At 37.0% G+C, this 23,737-nt stretch overlaps 3 protein-coding genes across 10 annotated transcripts; all 3 read right to left on the bottom strand.

Annotated features, from left to right (window-relative positions):
- Nucleotides 1-829: 829 nt before the first annotated feature.
- Nucleotides 830-2,620, bottom strand: LOC119983883 (putative expansin-A17). The gene is made up of 3 exons (XM_038827614.1): nucleotides 1,874-2,620; nucleotides 1,419-1,740; nucleotides 830-1,333 (listed from the first exon to the last, which is right to left on the bottom strand). Exons 1-3 carry the CDS (start codon nucleotides 2,010-2,012, stop codon nucleotides 1,024-1,026), a joined length of 771 nt encoding a protein of 256 aa, XP_038683542.1. The 5' UTR covers nucleotides 2,013-2,620; the 3' UTR covers nucleotides 830-1,023.
- Nucleotides 1,626-6,576, bottom strand: LOC119983884. Of its 7 annotated transcripts, none has more exons than XM_038827618.1 (6): nucleotides 6,471-6,576; nucleotides 5,762-5,827; nucleotides 5,500-5,646; nucleotides 5,186-5,259; nucleotides 4,965-5,102; nucleotides 1,626-1,740 (listed from the first exon to the last, which is right to left on the bottom strand). In XM_038827618.1, the coding sequence occupies exons 1-5, from the start codon at nucleotides 6,552-6,554 to the stop codon at nucleotides 4,967-4,969; spliced, it is 507 nt and encodes a 168-aa protein (XP_038683546.1). In that variant the 5' UTR covers nucleotides 6,555-6,576; the 3' UTR covers nucleotides 1,626-1,740; nucleotides 4,965-4,966. The 7 variants fall into 7 exon arrangements, with proteins under 7 accessions (XP_038683546.1, XP_038683544.1, XP_038683547.1 ...); XM_038827616.1 differs by lacking the exon at nucleotides 1,626-1,740 and adding an exon at nucleotides 2,689-4,313; XM_038827619.1 differs by lacking the exon at nucleotides 1,626-1,740 and adding an exon at nucleotides 2,691-4,205.
- Nucleotides 6,577-7,712: 1,136 nt separating this feature from the next.
- On the bottom strand, nucleotides 7,713-20,460 carry LOC119983882 (paladin). 2 transcript variants are annotated; one of them, XM_038827612.1, is made up of 19 exons: nucleotides 19,954-20,444; nucleotides 19,332-19,463; nucleotides 18,138-18,209; nucleotides 17,571-17,641; nucleotides 17,347-17,446; nucleotides 17,155-17,253; nucleotides 16,053-16,179; nucleotides 15,650-15,783; nucleotides 15,456-15,515; nucleotides 15,084-15,319; nucleotides 13,727-14,156; nucleotides 12,645-12,968; nucleotides 11,902-12,504; nucleotides 11,615-11,788; nucleotides 10,494-10,718; nucleotides 10,121-10,404; nucleotides 8,986-9,267; nucleotides 8,577-8,699; nucleotides 7,713-8,172 (listed from the first exon to the last, which is right to left on the bottom strand). In XM_038827612.1, exons 1-19 carry the CDS (start codon nucleotides 20,101-20,103, stop codon nucleotides 8,040-8,042), a joined length of 3,759 nt encoding a protein of 1,252 aa, XP_038683540.1. In that variant the 5' UTR covers nucleotides 20,104-20,444; the 3' UTR covers nucleotides 7,713-8,039. The 2 variants fall into 2 exon arrangements, with proteins under 2 accessions (XP_038683540.1, XP_038683541.1); XM_038827613.1 differs by lacking the exons at nucleotides 7,713-8,172; nucleotides 8,577-8,699 and having other exon boundaries at nucleotides 9,062-9,259; nucleotides 19,954-20,460.
- Nucleotides 20,461-23,737: the final 3,277 nt, after the last annotated feature.

Raw genomic sequence — 23,737 nt, 5'->3', positions numbered from 1 at the left:
AATCAAAACTAAAACAACAATCAAGGTCCTCATCCAAAAATAGAAGAAGACTAAGAAGAATTTATTATATTATTTGTCTGAAGTTTTCAATTCAACAAGAACATATTACAGCAAATGTCTTGCTATTACTTCACATGTTGATTTTTTTCCCTGAGAAGTTGAGGTATGTGGAACAAGAATTGGCAAAGAAAAGGGGCAGGAACATTGATGCAACAAATCTAGTTGAGAATGAACTAAAACGTGCAGAAGATGAATTATACAAAATTCAAGAGCATATCAAAGTGAGTAAGTTGTACTATGATCGATGTTCTGTGATTGTATTATGACTGCATGTGCACACCCTTTGAATTCATAGGGCTTTGTGACAATATGTTAAGAGTGTCATCTCTACAAAACTAAGTGATTAGTTTTTGTCTACAAGTTGACACTTTATTTTAACTATTGGATCTGGGGTGTTGCTTGGTAGATAAGTAGCATATAATTCAATTGGATTTGACATTAAACACAGCTTACATTGGCGCCAATTTGAGAAATCTTAACAGCTGGTTATAAGAATCTTTTTTTTTCCCCTGGTGTGCACCACTGTTGAGATGGTATTATTTTTTTGGTGGTAACAGAGTCGGAGAAGACGTTGCAATTGCATTGCATTATTCCTTTATTTATCTCAGACGTCTAAGGATCGTATGATTGCATGTGGAGGAGCATATCAACTTCCACAAAGATGAGCCTTACATGGTTGACGAAGGTTAGTATTTCAATTTGCTAGATTTACGCCTTTCTGAAATTTGAAAGCATTTCTTAGCAATATTGTTATATGATTACAATACCATAGAGCTGCAAATATTTTGGCTCTTCTGGTTTATGTTCCATTTGATACCTTCGTGGGCTGTCATGGTGAGATGACTAGCCACGACCAAGGTAACAAACACATCCTGAAATACAGTATCAGGAATTGAAAACAAATCACAAAAACATGGTAGAAAATTAGGTATGAGAAATGGACACAAGTTCAGCATCATTGATCTAGAATTGGACGTTGCTTTTGAAAGACTGGCCAAATTGCCAATTGGCTGGCACCACATTGAGAGCTGTGCGAATGCTTCCATTACTGGTTTGTACTCTGAATGACAGGCTCTGCCCATTGAGATAGCTTAAGCTTTGCCAGTTAGTACCCCAGTTCCTTGACATTACTTCCCAGTTACTCATTCTGGACCCTTTGATCCATACTTTAGCAATCTCGCCAGCTCCACCTACATTTGATATTAGCACCAGCTCAAAGTAGTTCCTTCCATTTATGGTAAATCTCAAGCCCCCACTTCTGTTGCATGGAACCCTGACAAAACCAAACTGGACGTTATTATAAAACGATCTAACTTAAGTGTCATAGTTTTACATGACAAGCTTTCGGAGAAACATACTTTCTATAGCGAATTGGTACAATTCCAGCCCTGTACTTGGCAATAGTTAGAAATGCAGGTTGAGACATGTCAAAGTGCGGTCGTGGAGGATTGCACCAACCTCCATTATTGCTAGGAAGATTATAATTCGGTGGGCAGAAGTTTGTGGCTGTGATAGTAATGTACCTCCCCCTAAGACACCATTGGGGCACTTGGGCTGCATCACAAGTTATCTGATAGCACCCACCACATGCTTTGCCATCGTTGAACAAAGCAGTGCTCAATGCTGCAGTTTCTGTACCATAACCATCACCATAGAGATTCCCATATCCACATGCACCCCCTGCATGGCCAATACCAATTTGAGTAATGGCCGTATCATATATATAGAAACAGTGAATATTTGTATATGATGTAATGCTATTCCTCTATTGCTGTTTCGTTTCTGTGTGGAAAATAGGGGAAGAACGACTTACCCATTGTACCGGAGGCATCACTACCACCATAAAAGGTTGCATGGGCTTGCTGCCAGGCCGATGAGACGAGACTAAGTTTGGCAGAAAGAAGCACAAAAGTAAACACTAAAACACTTGTAAATGCAAAGACACTTTGCATTCTCTGTTTTTTTTTTCCCTCTCTTTAACGATTGAACTACTTTGGTGATGAAGATGGCGTATTGTTTGGCTATTTATGGTCATTACACAAGTCTGGTCGGTTCATATTATATTATTATCAATCATGAACTGAATTTGTTATGCAAAAGTGATTTGTACAACTTGCAGGCTCAAATCATTCCATAATCCTGAAATGACCAAAACATCCATTTAGTTTCACTAACCTTACCTCTGGTCTGTGATGGTAATGCATTCCTCAACAGAGTAGAAGTAATCTAATATCCAAACTCCAAAGTAATTGAACAAGTTTCAGTGACAATGTTTTGATATAGTTTTTATGTATATCATTGTGGGTTACTTTCTTTCATATTCCCATTACAAGTAATACCATGGTATACTAGGATCTGTTAGGTAGTTAATATCACACAAATATCATAGCTACGGTATTGGAGTTTAATGTAAATTCAACTCCAAAAGGAATTTTCTTTTACTTGTTCTCTAAGTCAACAAGGGCCGTGGTACGTAATAGTACCAGTTGAGGTGCAACTTGCCAAGCATACAATAAAATATTACAAGGTCGTTTAGTTTGTTTGAAGAGAAATGATTGACAAAAAAGCTTAGATAACTTTTTTTTTTTTTGAGAGAAATACGAACTTCTATTAAAACAAAGCAGCACCATACATAGAGGAGTAGACTCCTTGATTACAAGATAAAAATAAAAACACCCCTACTACATCAAGGATAAAGGATTGACTCAGGACAACAACAAATGCCACAAAGAGGCTAAAATAGAGTTTAAACTCGTTTGAAGAGGCAAGCAGGGGCCTGAAAGCAGCAAAAGCACGATTAAGGATTGCCTTGAAACCTCACCAGAGAATGGAGCATGTACTGTAGTCTTGAGACATATTCTTTACAACCTGATGTAGAGTAGTCAAAAGACGGACGTCGTCGTCGCCGTCGCCGTCGCCGCCGCCAGATAAAGCCTCATCGTTGTCCTAGAAAATCAGATCTGGACGAGAGAGGAGCCAAACCACCATATCGGTGGACGAAACCCTTAGATCTGAAGGAAAATCCATCAGATCTAGAGGGACAAACACAGAACAAAGGAAAACAGACTAAAATTTAAAAAGTAGAGTTGGAGGTGGAGAAAAGTGGTTGTGGAGGTGAAGGTGGGTATCGAGGTGGTTAGAGAAAGGGAGTGGGGGTGGTTGGGGGTGGGTGTGGAGGTGAGTGGGGGAGGAGGAGGAGAGACCTCTCCTCCTCCACGGCTGCACTTTTGCTGGAGTAGTTGAGAGAGTTTAGAGAGAGAGTTCTAATAACTAACAACAAACGGAAAGAATAATTCAGCAGAGAATGAAAGTCAATTCTATGAAATGATCATAAATAAATGAAACTTTATTATTTTATAGAAACCACCACTGTGTAATTCAAATGCTAGCTACAACTTGCTTGTCAAGAAAATGATGGTTTAGATGTATCATACTATATTATCTCTTAAGTCGGCTTTAGCATGTGAAGAATTATACTTTTGACATGGGTAGGGTGGGGCGCATATCATGGCATGTCTTCAGGGATTTCCATGCCTAAGGCATAAGACACATGGATGATGACATAATAGGTGAGCTACCATGTCAGCAGTGACACAACTAAGGCAGGGAAGAGGAGAACTGCTCTTTGACATTGTCCCTATTTGTGTCATCTTTATTCATGCAATCAATGGAGGCGGGCTCTCTAAACTTGTAAAGGAATTCAGGTTCAATCTATAATGCCACAGGACAAATGTGGAATCAATATATAGTAATAGGTTCTTACTGAACTACCAAGGGTCAGAGAAGGCCTAAAGTGTACGGTGTTTCAAATGGAACCATGATATTTGTATACAATGAGCCTGCTATATTGGCAAGAGAAATTCCTAAAAGTAGCACAGAACATGAAGACAAAGGGATAATGTAAATTGTAAGCACAACATTTTACATGGTGTCTTTACGAATGAGAGAAGCACATATTGGCAGAAACTATCAAATACATGCAAAATGATATAAAATGGTAAAAGGATCAGGGGTTTTAAGATTTCCTCAAGTGTAGATAACTAGCTAGATACCATGTTGATGTCAATTGCATTTGCTAAAAAACGTGCTTTCTCTGATGCACATACAATTGTACCAGCTTTCATTTAGGTAACCCCGATCCGTACCTTGTAGAAGACATAAGCATATCAAAGGAAGCAAAATGCTTCATGCAAAAATTTCCAGTAATATATCTTCTAACTCTGAAATATCCATTGCAGTCAAAACAGACACTCCTGTTCTGTAGCAAAGGAAAGAAAGTCATTTGTTCTTATCCATGATGAATCTGAAAGAACCAGGGTATAACTGTTTAGGTGTCAGTTTCCTGTAGTGTCCATCAACTTGCACTAATGCTGAATGTCAGTGACAGGAAGTATCTTGATTAGGACTTTAAGACATAAGGCCACAAAACAAATTAATCTGGAACAGAGCAAGTAATGTAGACTTCCCTCTTTTATCCTCCCATGTCAACTTTATTTACGACCATCAAAGCTAAGCTGAAGCCAAAGTTAAAAGATTGGATGCAAAGAAGCCATGTTTGTTCGAAACTAGAGCACAATTTAAATGTTTTCCCTAAGATGCATAATTCAACAAGACAAACTACTCAATCCGCTGAGCCTTCCTCGGCTGAATTTTATGTTTAGAACTTGCTCATATGCCAATTATCAAGTCAGTTGTAATAAAGCTTAAGACCCTGATATGTGGCTAAGAAGCAGCCAGTGCTCTTTGACTCAGTTTCCATTGAGAATCACACAAGAGGGTGCACACGCAAGTGAGCAGGTTTTCAGCAAAAATGCAATTGAAGGTGCTTGAATAATGTAATGAGCTTGTGGACAGAAAAATGTGACTACTATACAATTTATATTAAGGTCATATTTTTGTTTTACCTTCAAGAATCTATGCGAGGGTTCTGAAGTAAATATTGAGCATTAATAAGAATGCTATTAGCCTCCTCATTTGAAGCATCAAGCAACTGCAGTTCTTTGATATCCTCCTGCCATTTTTCTACTTGCTCCTTGTGTATCCTGGAGTTGTAATTTCTACCATGAGACATCAGGCAACCATAACCACAGCAATTCAAATGCTGAATTTCAATTTGAAAACTCACATAATCAACCTCTCTTCAAATTCATTAATGAGTTCCTTGAACATAAGTTTCCCTGATTCCAGAAGCTCAGATACCTGAATGGATTACAGAAAAAGGTTGATGAGTGACAATTTCAATAAGCATGACCATAACCACAAAGAGGACAACGCAGTCACATCGATAATCACTTCAGAGTATTGATAATGTGATCACCTTAACCCTGCCAGATTCAAAAGACTAGGAAAATAGCATATAAACAGAAATTCATGGATGTCTCTTTCATAGATCTTTTCAAGTACGATATATGTACGTTGCATATTATTGCAAATGAGTACCAGCTGAGTGAAGCGCTCGATCTTCTCATGAATGTTTGCAATATTAGCGTCCATCTCTTCAGATCCTATTATGTTATTCTCAGTTTCTTCTTTCTCGACAATCTCTAGACCTGCTTCATCTCCTGCATCCCCTTCCTTCTCTGCCATCTGAAAAACTAAGGACAATCAGATTGTCGCACATAAAATTTGGATTCCTTTCCTCTCTTTTTCTTTTTGTAATTGTTAAAAGTCTTAGAAGATGCAAGGATGAACACAAACATACTGATAATTTCTTCCGTTTCCTTCCATCGGACCCTTTGTTTTCCATTTTGATGATTGTTCCTTGATGCTACAGAAAGGGCAACACATTTCAATGTTGTAACAATTGTCAATATTAAAAGATTTTCATTACATAACAAATGATAAGGAAATATGCATCCAACTTCAAAAGTTCAAATCAACAATGATTAGAACATGACCAAAATACAACAGCTACAGCAAAAGGCAATCACAATATGGCCAGAGAGAGAGCAACAGTGATGCATCCAGTACTGTAAAATGATGGTTGCTTCAGTTTAGCACAAAGTAACAAATAGAAACAAGAGTGACTACGAGATCGTGGCTTTAGCAGTTCTTCTGACAGTATAAGCACATCAAATTTTAAAACGGTAAAAATTTCAAAAATCTTTGATTATGTTAATCGAAAAAATGGCTATGATCCCCCGCCCAGCAATAACCACCAAATTCAATAGGATGCAAAATCAGAAATAAAACTAGAAAAATACGTAATGGAAGTAATTAATATCGAATCAAACATGCAAGAATCAGGATCTGCCTTACTTAAGCCCCGACTTAGTAGAAATAGGAAGAAAAGCGTGCACTCTGAAGATGATTTCTTCTTAACCCTAAACAGACACAAAAATCTTTCGGAAATTATTTACAGTTTGTGACGGATGCCTAATTCAATAGCAATAGCAGTCGGAAACAAATACTTGTAATCGAAATTTCACAAGATGCGTCAATGATCGGGAACTCTCAGAGGTAGTAACGAGAACGTCAACGGATCTCATCCTCATTGGACTAAATCGCAAATCATAAGAGAACATATTCTTGTAGCTAAATATACATACTAATTGGCTAAAGTATCATTTATATCCTTGAACTATTCATATTTTTTCGATTCTATCCTTAAACTATGAACTCAGCTATTTATATCCTTAAACTTTCAATCTTTTTTCCGTTTCTGTCCTGAGTCATACTTCCGATGAGAATCCCGTCGGACTTTGTTGATGTGGCAGTCAAACTCTGTCAAATTGTACATGTGGCTTGATGATAAGTAAAAACAAATATAAAAAATATTTTTTATTATCTTTAATCAACTTTTTACACGTGAAATGAAATTAAAAAAAACCTCCAATTTTTTTAAACAGTTTTTATTTTATTTTTGAATTTGTTTTCAAGTAAATTTGATTTTTATGACACATCATCATGTCCATATGTACAATTTCTCGGAGTTTGAAGCCACATCAGCAAAATCCGGTGAAAATCTCACCGGAAGTGTGCCGCAGGACAGAAATGGAAAAAGATTGAAAGTTCGAGGATAGAAATAACTGAGTTCAAAGTTTAAGGATAGAATCGAGAAAACATGAATGGTTCGAGGACATAAATGATAGTTTAGCCCATACTAATTTGATCGAGCAATGCCATCGATGCGTAAATAGTGATCGTGCTTAGCGAATCAAAGCGACTGAAAGAAACATGGAAATACCTACCTCAAACTGGATCGAAGTGTGATTGCTTCTCCGACTCTAGGCCAGAGAACGAGAGGAAAAAATTGTGAATCTTTTGATAGTTTGCCTCTAGTGCTCTCTAATCTACGCATCGACTCTCATTTTGTATTTCAAATTTTGGAGTGCGCGCGATTTCTAGGAAAAACTAGACGCTTGAATCTTGATTGATCGCCCAACATGACGTTAGTCGTTGCGCCCTTTTTTTTTTTTTTTTTTTAAAAATAATATCTCAACTCGTGGACAAAAAAGCAACTAACAGGAAAACAAAGCCAAGACAAAACCGAAGCCCATGGGCCTAAAGAACATGCGCACAGCCCACTAATAACGAATTTGGAATATTCGAGTCTTCCAGACTTGAGGGCCGTAGCCCATCGGCGAGCTTGTTGGCCCTGCCATCTGAGGTGGCCTGAAGGCCATGAACAGATATTTTTTGGGAGAATTCCAGGCACCAACATAAATACATAATTTCATATTTCTGTAGAAAATCTTTGCAATAGCAATTGATATCCCGACGGCAAGATACTTCGACAAGCATGACTTTAACTAGACCAGGCAAGCGATGCCAAATTTCCAGTTAGCTTTGCAAGATAACGTGATCAGGTTCATTAACAAAGATTACTGAACGATCTACCCGCTGCGCATATCATATGCATTCCCGCAAGCCACAAGGAGATATGGGGCCGGGGGAGTGAGACACTAACAGATAAACCGCAAGAGATGCTCAGCTGTACATAAATTACATTTGAAGATAGGAACAATATGTGCCTAGTGTCATTTACCAATCCTAAGATTATTACAGAGATGTCCTAGTTCAGGCCTTGCATTCATCCATGATGCGAATTTTGCGTCATCAGGAGAAGCACAGTAGAGGTATGACCTGAATGTGATTAGAAAGAAGTATCGCCTGCAAATCGACAAAAAGGAAACTGTCATTTACAATAATAATTACTTACACTTCTTCCTATGATATTTGTGCTTCTACGAAAAATATGTTTTTAATTTAAGAACACTTGAGAGAGAAGCACAGCCCGTCCAATAAATATGTTCCAATATCATTATATAACTCCAGTGTACCAGAATTTTAAAAGAGAAGAAGGAAAATAACACTCTGGCATACAAGAATAAAAAAGTAGAGCTGAAATTTTATAGATGTCAATCAATTTTACCCTAAAATTCCTCACAAGAGTCCTACATCAGATAAAAAATGAAAGCAGATTATGCAGACTTGGCCCATTAACCAAAGACAATATATGAGGATAACAAATTAACAATAAATTAAGCTTCAATTGCTGAGTTATGTATACCAACCTCATGGCCTTGATGCCCATGTCCATTAGATATGCACGATGATCATCATCAGTGTCAGGAAACTTCTCAAGTTCCTTAGCATAGTAAAGAATATCATCACGTAAATGCCCTGCGCCTGCACACCTATAAAACCAAGAAACAAAGTCCGGATTACAGGTTAAATTGCCAACAACAACTAACCCCAAGTACATGTAAAAATAATTTCAAAAGACAAGCATAACTAAAAAAACAGAACTGCGACAACTACAGGGCCATTGTTCCCATCAAGGAAAATGGGGGAAATATGTAAAAACCAACAAGGTAAGATACACCACTGTTTCTTTGTTTCATATCAAGAGCAGAATGAATTGAATCTGTGCCAAAAATAGCAACATGCTTTTCACAGGAAAAGAAAGCATGAGAGACATACCTCTCAATGATTTTGTCAACATCTTCTTTGCTCTTAGGACCATGTACAAGCACTCTCGTAAGGCTTAGAATGTCACGATAATCACCCATCCGTAATGCTTCTTCATGAGAAGCCCGGAAAGGCAAGTCCTCTTCAGGAACAGGGAAACTTGTGCAATTGATTGGTTGTGAAACCTTGGGCACTGAGCTTGCCTCTGCATCAAGTCGGAGACTAATAATGGTCATTGCATATGCAACTCCTCCAAATCCCGTATGTGACACAAAAAGGTAACACCCTGCACCACTATGAATATAAGTGGTTTCAGATTCAACTGTTATTATTCCTGCAACTGATAATACATTGTAAACTGTACAAAATGTAAACAGTAACTTCCAGAGGTTGGCAGTTCTTTTTTTAGAGGGAGAAACAGTAAAGAACTTGATAAGTATGATTCAAACATCATAATATATTTTTACCCACATTGTAGTAAACACCTTCCTACCAGAGGTGATGCAAAGAAATTCATTTGATGTAAAAGAACCAGTAGAAGGTGAAAATTCTAGTGCATTTTGGCCTAGAGAGAGATGACAAAGACATTTTGTTCACTAGCTGCATCTCAATAAGAACGACTTTGCCAGCATATGAGTCTTCAAAGGATACAAAAATTTAATCAGAGTATTCAATTTGACAAATTTTTTGGGTTGCGTTGGATTATTTCCTAAAATAAAACTATGCAACATGTTTAGATCAAACCTTCCGTAAGAAAAAATAAGTTCATAAAGCCGCTGCAATTCTTTTAAAATTCAGAATTTCAGCCTTTGACAAGGGTTTCGGGAAGACGATGGAAAGAGAAGGTGACATATGAGCTCCATAGGAGGTTAAACAATAACCTGGTTAACAAGCAGCTTTAAATATATAGCATATTCCACCTATTTGACAGTCCAAATTCGTTAACTCTTATTTTACATATATAAATGCCAAACAAAGAAGACACATGAGAATAAGTCACCAACCACTTATATAATTCAGCCATAAGTTTGTTTTAAGTACAAAGCTAAGCAGAAATGGGGTATGTAATTCATTGGTATTATACTGGCAAACTGATGGACAAAAAACTAACGTTAATGATATAGTTCAAGGTGGGCGAAGAACTTACTCATTTTTACAATACTGGATTGCATCAAGGTCGGAAGCTAAAGCTTCCCTCTCCCTTGTTAACGGTATCCGCCAATAAGTTACATTATAACCCTCATCTTTCAGAGCAGCATATACCTCAGCAGGTGTCTTCACATTGTCAGCAATTATGTTCTCCCAATATCCTACAACATTTGATTGATTTGTCGCTGGGTTATACTCTTCACGATGTAAAAGCATTCGACCGCCAGACTGTCTAATCTCAGATATTATATCTTCTTTCAGTCTTGCCTCCATATTTTCCACCTGTATTTACCGTTATAGAAAGAGGTGGAAAACATATTTCACAAAAAAGGTTTTCCCCGAACAAAAAATATAAAAACACAAGGACCTACCACTGGACCAGTTATTCCCACATGCTTAAGGGTATCAACAGGTTTGTTTAGCTCTCTCAGGACAAACGGCGTGCCATTAATATAAACAACTGCTTCTTCTCTCAGATCAGTTAGTACCACTTTCTCAGATTTTTCCAATTTGGGCTTGGCACCTAAATATGTTAGCATCTCTTTTGCACCAGAAACTGTTGGAGTGGCCATGCTATATACAGGATACCCCTCCACCTGAAGTACATATAGATCTTGAAATTAGAAATAGTTCAACCATTCATCAAAACTTATAGCTTGTCTCTCACAAAAACATAATAAGACTGTACAAAACTGTGTCTTTGCACTAGTAAGCAAGTGTCCACAAATTTGCCCGCTTGAGCATTTTAAAAAAGGAGAGCCAAACTGGATATTTGCCAACTGTCCATCATCAGGAAAGTATGTACAGTACTGAGCGCAAAAAATTATGCCTCAGATGACCAGCATAATAGAGAAAAATCCTTTCAAGGAATGATTTTCTATTGGTAAAAAGTAAACCCAGTTCAAAATGAACTGTGAGCGAGGAGTATCAGTGTATCACTGGATTTATGGCAATTCTTTTCCCACCAAGAACTACGCTCTCATTCACGCACCCTTCTCTACTGTATAGGACCATAATTTCCGACCGGCATTTCTCAAATGGCGCTCACATGAGCAAAATAATACAGAATACTCACATGACAAAAAACAATAACCAATTCATGTAAAATTCCTTTACCACTAGTCAAATATCAACATCAGAAAGTCATAATAAACAGCATTCTCCTTCCCCTTTTCCCATTATCAGTCATCTCTTTCTTCTCCTTTTCATTATTAAAAAAAATCAATAATTACTAACAGGCTTCCATAAAACAAAAAAAAAATGTAAGTTTATACCAGAAGAAACACCAGATACATGCAGTTACGCCAGAGAAATGAAAGGGGTATATATGTCAGCGAAATTCGTTACATGTTGAATCAAATAACTATCCGGAAAAACATTCAAGGTTTGAGATTTAAAATCGTATTGCTCAGACTTCAGATGGTCTGAAAAGTTGAATATGTTGTCTTTGCATATATTCAAATTTCAAAGAAAGATTTGATCTTGAGCATACCTTGTAAACATGAGGAGCACCATGAATTTGCAAGTGGTTAGAAGTCCTCTGACCAGGAAAGAAGTACATTTTGAGTATGCATCCCTTCCCCAAGACAGAACCATTTCTGGCCGTGACAGTGGCCTCCATTACTGCATCTCCATGGTGGGATTCCTGTGGTGCTCTCAATTCCTCCTGCATTTATAATCAGAATCAATGTTATACCTTTCATTAAAATAACAACATGAAGAGAAATACTTAAAAGATTAAGAAACCAGATGGCCCTTAATGAAGACAAGAAGGTTTACCGGGAAAGTAAAAAATCTCCCAGGCCTTAATCTTATACTCCATTTCATGGCCTGAACCTCTGGTCTCTGATTCAGCCAATTCTTGAATGTCATCCTGGATTCTCCCTGTCCACAGAATCCATCAAACGCTTCACTTCCAAGATATGCTGCAAAAGCAATTAAACGGAAGTATCGCTCCAGGTATTCAGCCCCACGGTTTAGTGCTACCCTCCTAACTCTCGGCTCAACATGTTGCTGATTGACCACCTTTCTGTACTGCAGAACTGCCTGGCGTATGTTTTGCAGGGCAGAACATCTATCAATAATGGTATCTAAGGCCTCCCGGCATTCAACCCCATTATCAAATAACCTTGTAATTTTCCACAACAATAGGATATCATCAATCCCAAAAGAACGACCTTGCTCCATTTCACCTTTTACATCTGCAGTACTGGAAGCAGATGCAGCAACATTGCCTCCACTTTCATCACCACTTGATGTACTACCATCCATTTCTTCATGGGTTGTATCATCCTGAAGGACTTTGATTGGTCTACCATAATCCATCCGCAGTTTCACAAGGCAAGCAATTACAGTCCCAGTGGTCGTCCTTCCCCTACCCATCTGTCAATATCAAAAGACCAAATAGGTGAAAAGGAGGATGATACAATCAAAGGCGCACAAGGGGTAGGCAAGCTTGTAGACATTGGTAAAAGACCTGTGTAATAATTGCAGTAAAAACCATTAAGATAAGAATTTGTGACCTGGCAATTGAAGACCAAAGCAGTATCCTTTGAAGCAGTAGCAATATTTGCAGCCAATGTGTCAAAGTCAGAGCTTTTGGGAGCTTTACCATCAGTGATAGGCACTCGTGCATACTTGATGGGAAAACCACCATCATCTAAACACTTGAATACCTCAAGTGGGGTCTGAACAGAATCGAAATTTACATGTTCCCAAGCATCAAATATTTGCCCATCTTCTGTTTCATGAATGACCATTATAGCACCTCCATAGCGTCCCGATTCTCTTAGAATATCTTCTTTTAATCGAGCTTCCATTTTCTCCACTCTCTCACGATCGATACCCTGAATTCATATCAAATAAAAACTTTATAATGAAAAGCTCATCACCATTGAATAAGCATAATTCACTAATTCAGGGTAGTCAGCAAAAATCGTAGGGTACTTATAGAATCAACTGTGTGTTCTTGAACATCAGTACCACTTTATATGTGTGCATCACAATGACATTTAGTTTTGACACACAAGCAGCATCAGTATGGTGAATCCTGGAAACTCAGTAAGACTTTGTGGTGCATGATTACTCTGTTTAGTCAGTACGCCAAATAAAACGAGTGAAAGGAAGTGACCATCAAAGAACATGCATGAAAAAAAACCACACTCCATCAGCTTTGGTGATCCAAAGACTTTCTCATAATTCAAGCCTCATTTGCCCTTACGAAAGCCATATTTAAATTGTAGCATCAAACTCTCATGCCTTTGTTGGGGACCACAATATTTTTATTCCAATCTTGCATATCAAAGCCATCCTAATGCTTTGTAGCTTAGTGATCACTGCATTTGTGGAACAGTAGCCCGTAGACAACACAGACCAGGTTTAGCTATTCCACGAGATTCTAATCATGTGTTAATGACACTATTTAGAAAATAGAAATATTAACATCCTTCACCACAGTAACAATCATCATATTATATAGAACATAGCTAGTAGCAACAAGGAGCATTTACAGGCAAGTAAGAGCTCAGCTATGTGCTTCTCTCCACAAACTGTCAACAGAATCTCCAAACTATATATAGAACAAAAGGGAACATAATTACTTTACCGTGTACTCCAGCATGTTCTTGTATGGTCTTTCAACCTCCCGAAGCACAAAAGGTTTTCCATTAATGTAGATAACAGGTTCTTCCCTCATATTGTGCCAAAAAATTGAGCCACCGCCTTTAGAGCCGCCAATCCTCTGAACAACAGATCGAATACCATCAATAGTAGGATTGGCAACTCCATAAACTGGGAAGCCAGGTACTTGTCGGAAATTTGGAGCACCCTCCACTCTCTCTGGTAAGCTTGGGTTTTGACAACCAGGACAGTGGTCACTTTTTAAAACAGTTTGACTTCCAAGCACCTCACCCTCTCTCAGGGCAGCAACAACACCCATCTCATGAGGGCGCCCATCAGCAGATTCTGCAACCTTCATCAGAGATGGCTTCAGAGATGCATAACCTAGTGCACCCATTGGATCTCTCCTGAGCAATCTGCAACAAGGAAAATTTCAGCAGAGTAAGTCACAATAAAATACAAATGTAAAAACAGACTAACTGACGGCATGTTTCCTTTCTACTTGGATACAGCGTATCCCAAAAGGAACCGGGAAATAGTTAATAGACACAAAAAACTATTCCATATGATTTCTTCTTTGTCGTACTAATAAACAGAAACGTGTTTTAGTTGTTTTATTTGCAAGTGCATTAACCATTTCCTTACACAAGCCCAGCACCCAAACGACTTTAAAGTTTTGTAATGAAAAACTGAAAGGAAATATGTGATAAATTTATGCACGAGTCAATTACACCTTGACATGAGTATTGTCTCTACCTTTACCGTATGCTACCAATGTTTCAGGAAGACGTATCCAATAAATTGCCATCCACAATATAATGCCTAAAATTTCAGCTCCTTATCCCATAAATTATAGCCAAAAACAATGATATGATAACCAAAGATGAAAGGAAATTAGATTACAAGGATGCCAAACAAATAAGTAGCTAAAACAGACAGTAAAGCATGGTTATAAGCATCATGCACCCATCCTTTCCACAATCATAATTCAGGATAACGGCATCAAAGGTTATGATCAGAACAAAGGTCTACCAAAAGAAAACGGCTCAATCTAGCCAGTTTCAGATCAAAGCCCAGACAAACATCAAACAATTCAACAGAACTCTAATCATAAGCCCACAGACAAAGACACATTTCAACTCAGCCACGCTGTTTGAGATTGCCCTCAATCCAGCCAGTTAATGCCACAGTTAATGGTTTGCCTACCAGCTTCAGAACGAAACAATTGATTAAGACCTTCAGTTATGGTACCATATCAGATGCATACACAGTTCTGTTTGCGCTCAAGTCTCAGGATCACCGACACTCACAAAAGTAGTTACAGCTACCACATATTTCTTTACCTTCGAATGATGCTATATAGCTCTGGTCTTGCCTTCATCCAGTCAGCAAAACTGCTTCGAAAAAAAGAACTAGAACGGAGCGCTGCTTTCTCTGAATGAATATATACTGCAAAACATATAAGGAAGTAATATCTTTCCAAGTATTCCACAAAAAACGAAAGTGATGCCTCTCTCTTCATCTCATCTGGCTGACGCAAAATACTACCGCGATAAGTAGCAATCGCTTCGCGCAAATTCTGCAGTGCATTCCACATAAACACTCATTCAAAATAGCAATCACAAAATGAATTCACAAAAACAAAGGATGCTGGTACTGGGAAATATATACATCCACAAAACAGTCAAGGCCACAGATCATTAGGAGAGATGTACCTGCATTGAGGCACACTTGTCTATAACTTTATCAACTTGTCGTTTACCTTCGACACCCCCCTAAAACGCATCATTAAATGGAAGTTTGGAAAAAAAGAAAAAGGACCAAAATTATAAGCACCTATGAGAGAAACAATATCTTCCTAGCATCAAGAAAATGAAAGGAAGAGAACTTCAACGCCAATATCGTGTACCTCTAAGACCCGAATTAAGCTTCTTATAACTGCATATTCTCCTCTACGAATTGCCTCCTCCGAGTTTGGCAGATTTTCAGTGACATTAGAACCAGTGTCAAAAATTCTCCCGACTGAATTGGTTCTTGGAATTCCTAATTGATTTGAACAATAAACATAGATATTAGAAAATTTTAGCTCTGGACTTCGTTGCGAAACCCAAGATTTTAAAATTCTAATGTTGTCAAAAGAAATTCCAGGTGAACAAAAAATAAGTATTAAATAGCATTTGACAGTTAGACGTCATATTCGTATATAAGCAAAGCCATGAATTGATACAACCGAAATAGACGCTATGAACATTTGACAGGAAATAACTGTATTTTTTGCCCGAAAGTTAATTTAGATAAAGTAACAAACGTACCAGAAGCTCCGATTCTGTTCAGGTAGACCAAAGTTGCAATCACCATCCCGGTTGTAGTTCGTCCACGTCCCATTTGACAGTTAAAAATGATCTCTGTATTTAAGTCAGCTTGAGAAATCTTACCAACCTGAGAACACGGAAGAAAGAGCAGATAGAACAAATCAGAAAAATTAGTAGAAGAGTGCGATGGACGCGATCATATTACATTACTGCTGCACTGGGAGACCATATGCCAATTATATCTCATAACATGAGCAACACCTGGAAGACTCGAATTATAGAAATTCTGAAATAGACAAGGGGATGAACCTCACATTATTCAAGCACAGAGCTGCAATGAATGCATGTCTTTCCGTCAAATCATGCGTACAAAATTTCAACACATAGGCAGATCACTCGAACCTAAAGATTACACATTTTATCATTTATGGTTTTGTTTCCACGAGCTCTCATCTTTCTCATTTCTGTAGCCTACGTTAGCTACCCAACCTTCCAAAATTTGATCGCATCTTTGACATACTTTGTCAAAGAAAGGTGGAGTTAGATCAATTCATTCCTAATTTGAAGCTTCATGCACGATCAATTGAATTTCCATCAATCGCAATGATGATTTCCCTCAAGAGAGTAAAACCTTGCTACAGAAATTACAATTTCTGCAAGATATGGTGAATCTCAATGTCCTACATCTTGTCCAGGAGAAGAGGGAGTGCATATCAAAGCTACAAGAAGAAATTTTATTTCTCACTATGCTAAACTCTAGGAATGATTCATGTCTTTGCTCCAGTATAAGGAGGAGCACAAAGAAGTAATACTGCAATGAGGAGATAGTAAAGCTTTTTATTTCATAAACTTAAGAAGTAGTACGAGAAATTAGCTATGTAAGTTGATAATAACACGTGCATAGAAGCAATCAAAATAGTGATACAAATTCATAATATGACTACAAACCATTTCTATGAACAAAATAATCCTGATGTAACAATAATCATAAAAGTACAATCAAATTGATGAAACGGAAACACCAATGATTTCCAGGTGAAAAAAATGTTTAGATAAAAACAGGGACATGTCTTTAAGATGGCAACCAAAAAATGGGACTCACCAAAAGATCAAAATCATGCTCTTTTGGTGACTTCTCATCAGTTATTGGAACACGTTCATAGTCAACAAGGTATCCTTCCATTTGCAATTCCTCGTATACCTACAGGCCAAAAAAAAGTTAAAGACGGTCTAAAAAATTGCTAAACTTGTTATAATGTTATTCTTTAAGTGCAATGATTTGCGAAGGTTATACCTCCAGTGGTGTCTTCACAGAATCACATGAGACTGGTTCCCACTGGTCCACCATCTGACCATCTGGCAGTTCATCAGTGACAAGGATCTTATTTCCATATCTGCTATGTCAGATGTTCAAACAAATTTACTATCATGAAAATAAAATCTAACCACTAGTAAAAATTATTTCGATCTCTTTATAAGATGCAAGAGATAATCACAGTAAGAAATGAAAGGAAATACCTTGCAGCTTCCATAAGGATATCTTCTTTAAGGCGAGCTTCCATTTGTTCAACCCTGGCCCTGTTGATTCCCTAATTTGATATAGAAGTCACTATTAAATGACAATGTCCATTGTATTAACTACTGATGCGACTCCAGCACATGCATGGATGTGCACATGTATTGCATTGGAATCTAGCAATCTACCATATTGACATCACCCAACCCTCCCGGTCAATCAAAAGACTAGCAATTTATTAGATGTCCATTAAGATTCAATGCTAAGAAAAGAAAATGGGATCTTGGCAAAATAAAAATGCCAAAAATGACCCAAAGTTCATGAAAGCAGTACACTAGAAAATAATCAGGATGTCCCTTTCTTCTTTTGGTAATTAATAATAAATTGCACCAGTTTATGTCACAAACCACCAGAGAAACATTCGACATATGCATATGAGAACCAGATACCAAAAATTTCACATTGTACATAAACATTTCTAGACGAAATACATCATAAAGTGATTAAGCATAGAGATGAAGTAGAATGCTCAGACACATATAAAGTAAAGTATCTTTTCAATAACATACCGTATACTCAAGGTTGGAGAAGGGCCTCTCCACTTCTCGTAGAACAAAGGGGCGTCCATTAATGTACACTACCTGTTTCAGTGATATAAAGGAGCATATAAATGTTGGGAATGTATAGCCAATGTGAGCCTAAAATAAAATGCTTGCCATCATATGTCTAACATAAAACTATCAAGAAAAAATTCCAAATTCAGTTAACCCAGTGAAAGATACCTCTGCATTTAGTACAGATAGAGAATAATCGGATGATAGTTATTTCTATATAGAGAACAGTACCTACTATGTCAACATTGAGACCACCTTTGAAGAGAGAGTTTGCAATCTAGGTGTTGATATAAGATTCCGAAGCATACTCATGTATAGAGTTTTCATTTCTATACAAGATATTTATGTTGGGAATAACAAATTCTTTGTCTAAATTCTGCACAATCGCATTTGGATTTAGTGGTGGATCGACAAATGAAATCTCCACCGCTTAATAAATGGATAAAGGTGAACATATAGGTTCAATCCCAATACAGTGCACTAGTTTTCGCTAGACGATAAAGACGGTAGAAGTTGAGAGGGAAAGAACATTTTATTTCTGTAAGGTGATGGTGCCTCAAACCAGGGCAACTTCTTTACATGCATCTTAATTTAGAAGTTGGTCAAACTAGGTTTCCTAACTACACTATGAAACTGAAGTTGTAGTGCCTGTGAAATGAAGAATCATGGTGAAAGAAAGAGGTTCCATCACTAAAAGCAGGATAGACAACTTATATCTAGAATATACAACATGGTACTACAGAGGGAGATCGTAATTTGGTGCTTAGTAGTAGTACAGATTGAATTGAGCAATACTCAAAAAAGAAAAGATCGGACAACGCTCACCAACCATAACATATATATGAACTTTCCAAAATTTTCTTATATCTGTTGAATTTTGATATCGTTTTAACTAGTATAAAGCATCATCAGTCATCTTAATTTTCCCGTTCTGTCATTAAAATATTTTCCTTTATGTCAGTCTTTGTAAGTATCCAGTAAGAAATATGATCCATGAAAATTACATGTTTTTTAGATATGAAAAATCCAACAGGCAACAAATCATCAATGAAATGGACATCTTATAGTAATAATGTGTACTCCAGACATCAACGTCAAGGCCGTGTGTTTGTCAACAAAAAGAACTCGTATTCCAACGGACAGCATTACCGGTTCCTCGCGAAGGCTAATCCAAAGAACTTGTGCTTGTTTGCCGTCTTTTTGAGCCCCAATATGCTTAAGCACATTTCTTATTCCGTCAAGTGTGGGAATGGCGACACCATGAACACGTAATGAGTCGGCCTATTGGAAGGAACCATCAGAATCACAACTAGTCAAACAATGAAATCAAACACTAACCAGGATTCACAGTTGAAAAAATCTATGAAAAAGTACAAACGAAACCATGTTCTCCAAATGCACATGAATAAAAAGTAAAAAACAAATCTACCTTAAAAAAGATAACTATATGGTTGCATTGACAATCAAAAGCATAGAAACATCATTAAAGGAGACAGGGACATCCACAAAGATTCAACGGCTTAAAGAACATGACATTTAATTCATAGAGCGACAGTGATATCCATCAAGGTGGTGTGCGTGTCACAAAAATTAAAACAAGACTACCGTTACATGATGAAGTTGCTTAAAATCAAAACCCAAAAGCATTTACAGAAATAATTACCTGTCATACTGAGTTTTATTTCATAGAATTGTACAGAAAACAAAAATTAATGAAAACAACGAAAATGGCAGAAAAAAGGACCCAAAAAAGGAGGAAAGGAAAGGAAACCTGACGATAATTGGGAGCGCCATCGATATGGGGAGTCAAGCGCTTGTTATGGCAACCAGGGAAATGGTCGCTCTTGAGAATGGTCTTCTTCCCGAGCACTGATCCCCCTCTCAATTTCATCACCTGCTCCGGCTCCTTCTGTATCGACATCCCTGAATACAAAAACTTTCAAGTACAATCACCACCACTAACCACTCGATTATTCACCGAATTCACAATTCAATCTCTCAGCAGCTCACAATTTCTTTTCTTCTCTCTTCAATGTGATAATCCTATTTAAATAAATACTAGTCACGTTGGAGGAGTGAATTCACTCAAACCAGTCCAAAACCCTTGCCCCTCCAGAAGGGATAATATAAGGAAAAGGATTGGACTGAACCGACAGAGAGGATTGTACAAATACTGATTTGAACGAACAAAAGTCAGGTGACGCTGAAGGAAGGGAGTATTTGTATGTGTGTGCGTATATATAGATACGGTGGGATTTTCTACCTAGAATAGCCGGTGGAATCCGGTGGCGTCATTCGCCGTGTCCTGACACCACAACGTGAAATGCGTGTGCACACGCTACCGGGATTTTATTTTTTTTTATTTTTTATTTTTATTTTTTTGAATTTGCCTGTTTATTCGACGGATGGTGGACCGGTGGTGCAGCGGATATTCTTTCTTTATTGGCTGCGGATACCAAACCGCCCATCACAAGCCGCCACCTACTCTTTTTTTTTTTTTTTTGTCTGGCACAACCTACTCTTTCTTCTGGAGCCATATCTTGCGCCCCCAGTTTGGAAAATGTGAGTTAATGAATGGATAAGGTTCCAACTAGGGGTGAAGATTATTCACTCACATAGATATGATGAGCACTTAGGATGACAATTCCTCTCAAACCCAAAGAGTGTGTTTGGATCAAGAAATCTAGGGAAGAAAAAAGAATGGAAAATGAATGAGTAGTACTAGTTAGTCCATATAATGATAGTCCAAAGGAGTTCAAATATTTTAAATGAAATTTTAAAATTTTTTAACTCTCAAAATACATGTTAGATTTTTTTTAAAAAAATTACATATTCAGAAGCAACGCATAAATCTCTTTCTAAAAATATCAATTGTCGATGAGTTTTATCGGGTAAATCTTAATTCTATTGTTTTTTTCAATAGAATTTCTTAATTCGATTATTTTTTTCAATGAAATTTTTAAAAACAATGAATTCAGAACTAAAATAATGAATTATAAACTGTGTTTTAAAAAACAATAAATTTTGGACAATGAACTATGAGATAAAAGATGGGAAATAAAACTATTACATTGATTAAATCAATAGAATAAACCTGGTGGGCTCCCATGGGCTATCAAACTGATGGGCTACATGTCATTTTTGAAAATGAATTTCCTCTCAATCCCCTTATTTGGATAGTTTATAAAAAAATAAATAGAAGGATTTGAAGAGAATTTAGAAAGATTCTATTAAATTTTTTGCCAAAAAATTCCTCTCAAAATGAGGTTATTTGGAGGGAAATGGGGGTTGAATTATGTTATCTATAAATGAAAAACATATTTTACCCTTATAAATAGGTTATCTATAAGTTAAAAATCAATTTCCTTTTCTTTTCTTTCTTTTATTTGATTATGGCTATCCAAATAAGAGAAATAACAAATCAATTTTTTTTTTTTATCTATCAAAATATGGGAGAGAGAAAAATATCACCTTCCATTCTCTTCCCTTATATTCCTTCCCTTCCATTCTCCCAAAATTTCTCAATCCAAACGCACTCAAGGGTACCCACAAATTCCACCCGTAATCTTGAGGATGGAATACTTGTAAAATATGTCGAGAGAAAGATGAGGGTCTTCAAAACTCACTCGCATAGATGAGGGTATGGTGAGGGTAGAAGAACTCCATACATGCTTACCCGCATGGACGAGTGTAAACCCAATCCTACTCTCATGGACGAGAGTAAACTTGCATCCATCCCACCAGAGGCGAACGCACGCCTTCGGCACTAGGTGCACGACTCTCAACGACTCACAGAAATTTGCACTAAGTATGGTATGTGTTCTTGACAAATTGATGCATAGACCCTCGGCCAACAAAAATAAGGCCCCCAGTCCACTAAAGCCCACCTAGTCCACTAAGTAATTTTGACTCCACTCTCCTAAGCTCTAGGCCCTAAACCAACTCTAGTGTGTACCATTTATTCTGTCAAGCTCAATTGCCCAAGCCCCTCAATCTCTCATTCTCCCAATACAGCCCTCCACCTCTGTTAATTAACCCGACATGTGACAAGGCGACACGCGATGCAATAAACTCATTGTAATTGTGATAAATTACAATGTATTTTTTTTATTGCTTTGAAGTTTGAACTATTAATGTATTTTCATATTTGTAGTTTATATTTATAAAATATATTACATAAAATAACCCAAAAAAATTTTTTGGGGCCAACACTCCCGCACCACTTTTGTATCTCCAATGACCTCAATTCCTGAGTTTGTCACCACATCTAAAAAATACCTTGAGGGTGAGGGTTGCCCTACGCAAACCATCCCTCTAAGTACGGCATCTAGTTTCATCTCCAATGCCAAAGTTTGACCCGTTTTAGGATTCACATTAAGTGAGTCTAATTTACTTATTCTATTTAATAGTTTTTAAATGTTAGAATTTTTTTAAAAAATATTTTTATCAAAAATATAACTTGAAACCTCTCAAGTATATGACTAATTCTCGTATCAACTAATCTATTTGATGTTTTTTGATTGTGGAAACACAATAATTCAATATATTAAATTAAAATAACCATTACTATTAAAATGAGATCTAAAAATAAAAACTATCTTACGTATGTGGGGTGTGTATACATATATATATATATATATATTATTTATATATATACATGTATAGCGGGGCAGGGTGCGGGTTCGGATTGAGAGGCATACATATCCCCGCTCCGCCCTACATACGGGTTGAGATTCTTTGCCCCATCCCTGCCCAGCAAATTGTCATCCCTACCATGTATTTTAGTATGTTTTCTTCTTAACATCTTAATTCAATTTAATTGTAAGAAACAAGTACAACGCTGTCCTTTATGGAACCATAGTTAATGGGATATGTTGACTTCTTTATCCAAGCTCTCCCAAAAAGCACCGTACAAAACGAACTCATCATGAAGGTTTGTCTTTGCAAAATTCTTTATCTCATAATAATTTTTTTAATCTTCCTCGCTGTTCACGTGCTATTTTGTTTAAACAAAATGTCCCTTTCATGTAAAAGCACCCCATTTATTCATCATGTTTCACGTGACTAATTAATACATAAACAACTCATCCTATGCTTTGGGTGCCGGGGCTCTGCTGTAAAAAAATACAGCACGCCCCGTTGTAATAACAATTTGAGACAAAAAATTTTTTTATTTTATTTTGAAAAAATTATAGATGTGTAGTTTATGGTCTAACGAATCCAACGATATATTTTTTGTTCAAAACAAAAATCATATGCTATATGAAAAATGCTTAACAATTTTAGACCATCGGATATAAACTCAAAACATTCGGTGTCTGGATCACGATGAATTTGATTTTTTTTTCTAACAAAAAATATATCGTTGGATTCGTTAGATCATAAACTACACATTTATAATTTTTTCAAAATAAAATAAAAATTTTTTGGGATCCAAATTATCTACAGCGGGATCTGCTGTAGTTTTTACTACAGCAAACCCCTGCCACCCCTTTGCTTTTATGTAAAAGGCTTCTTTTTAATATTTTCTTTTTATAACCCAACGATTAACATAC

The sequence above is a fragment of the Tripterygium wilfordii genome, chromosome 18 (genome assembly GCF_013401445.1).
Source record: "Tripterygium wilfordii isolate XIE 37 chromosome 18, ASM1340144v1, whole genome shotgun sequence".
Lineage (NCBI taxonomy): Eukaryota > Viridiplantae > Streptophyta > Magnoliopsida > Celastrales > Celastraceae > Tripterygium > Tripterygium wilfordii.
This window is presented reverse-complemented; position numbering and strand designations above follow the sequence as displayed.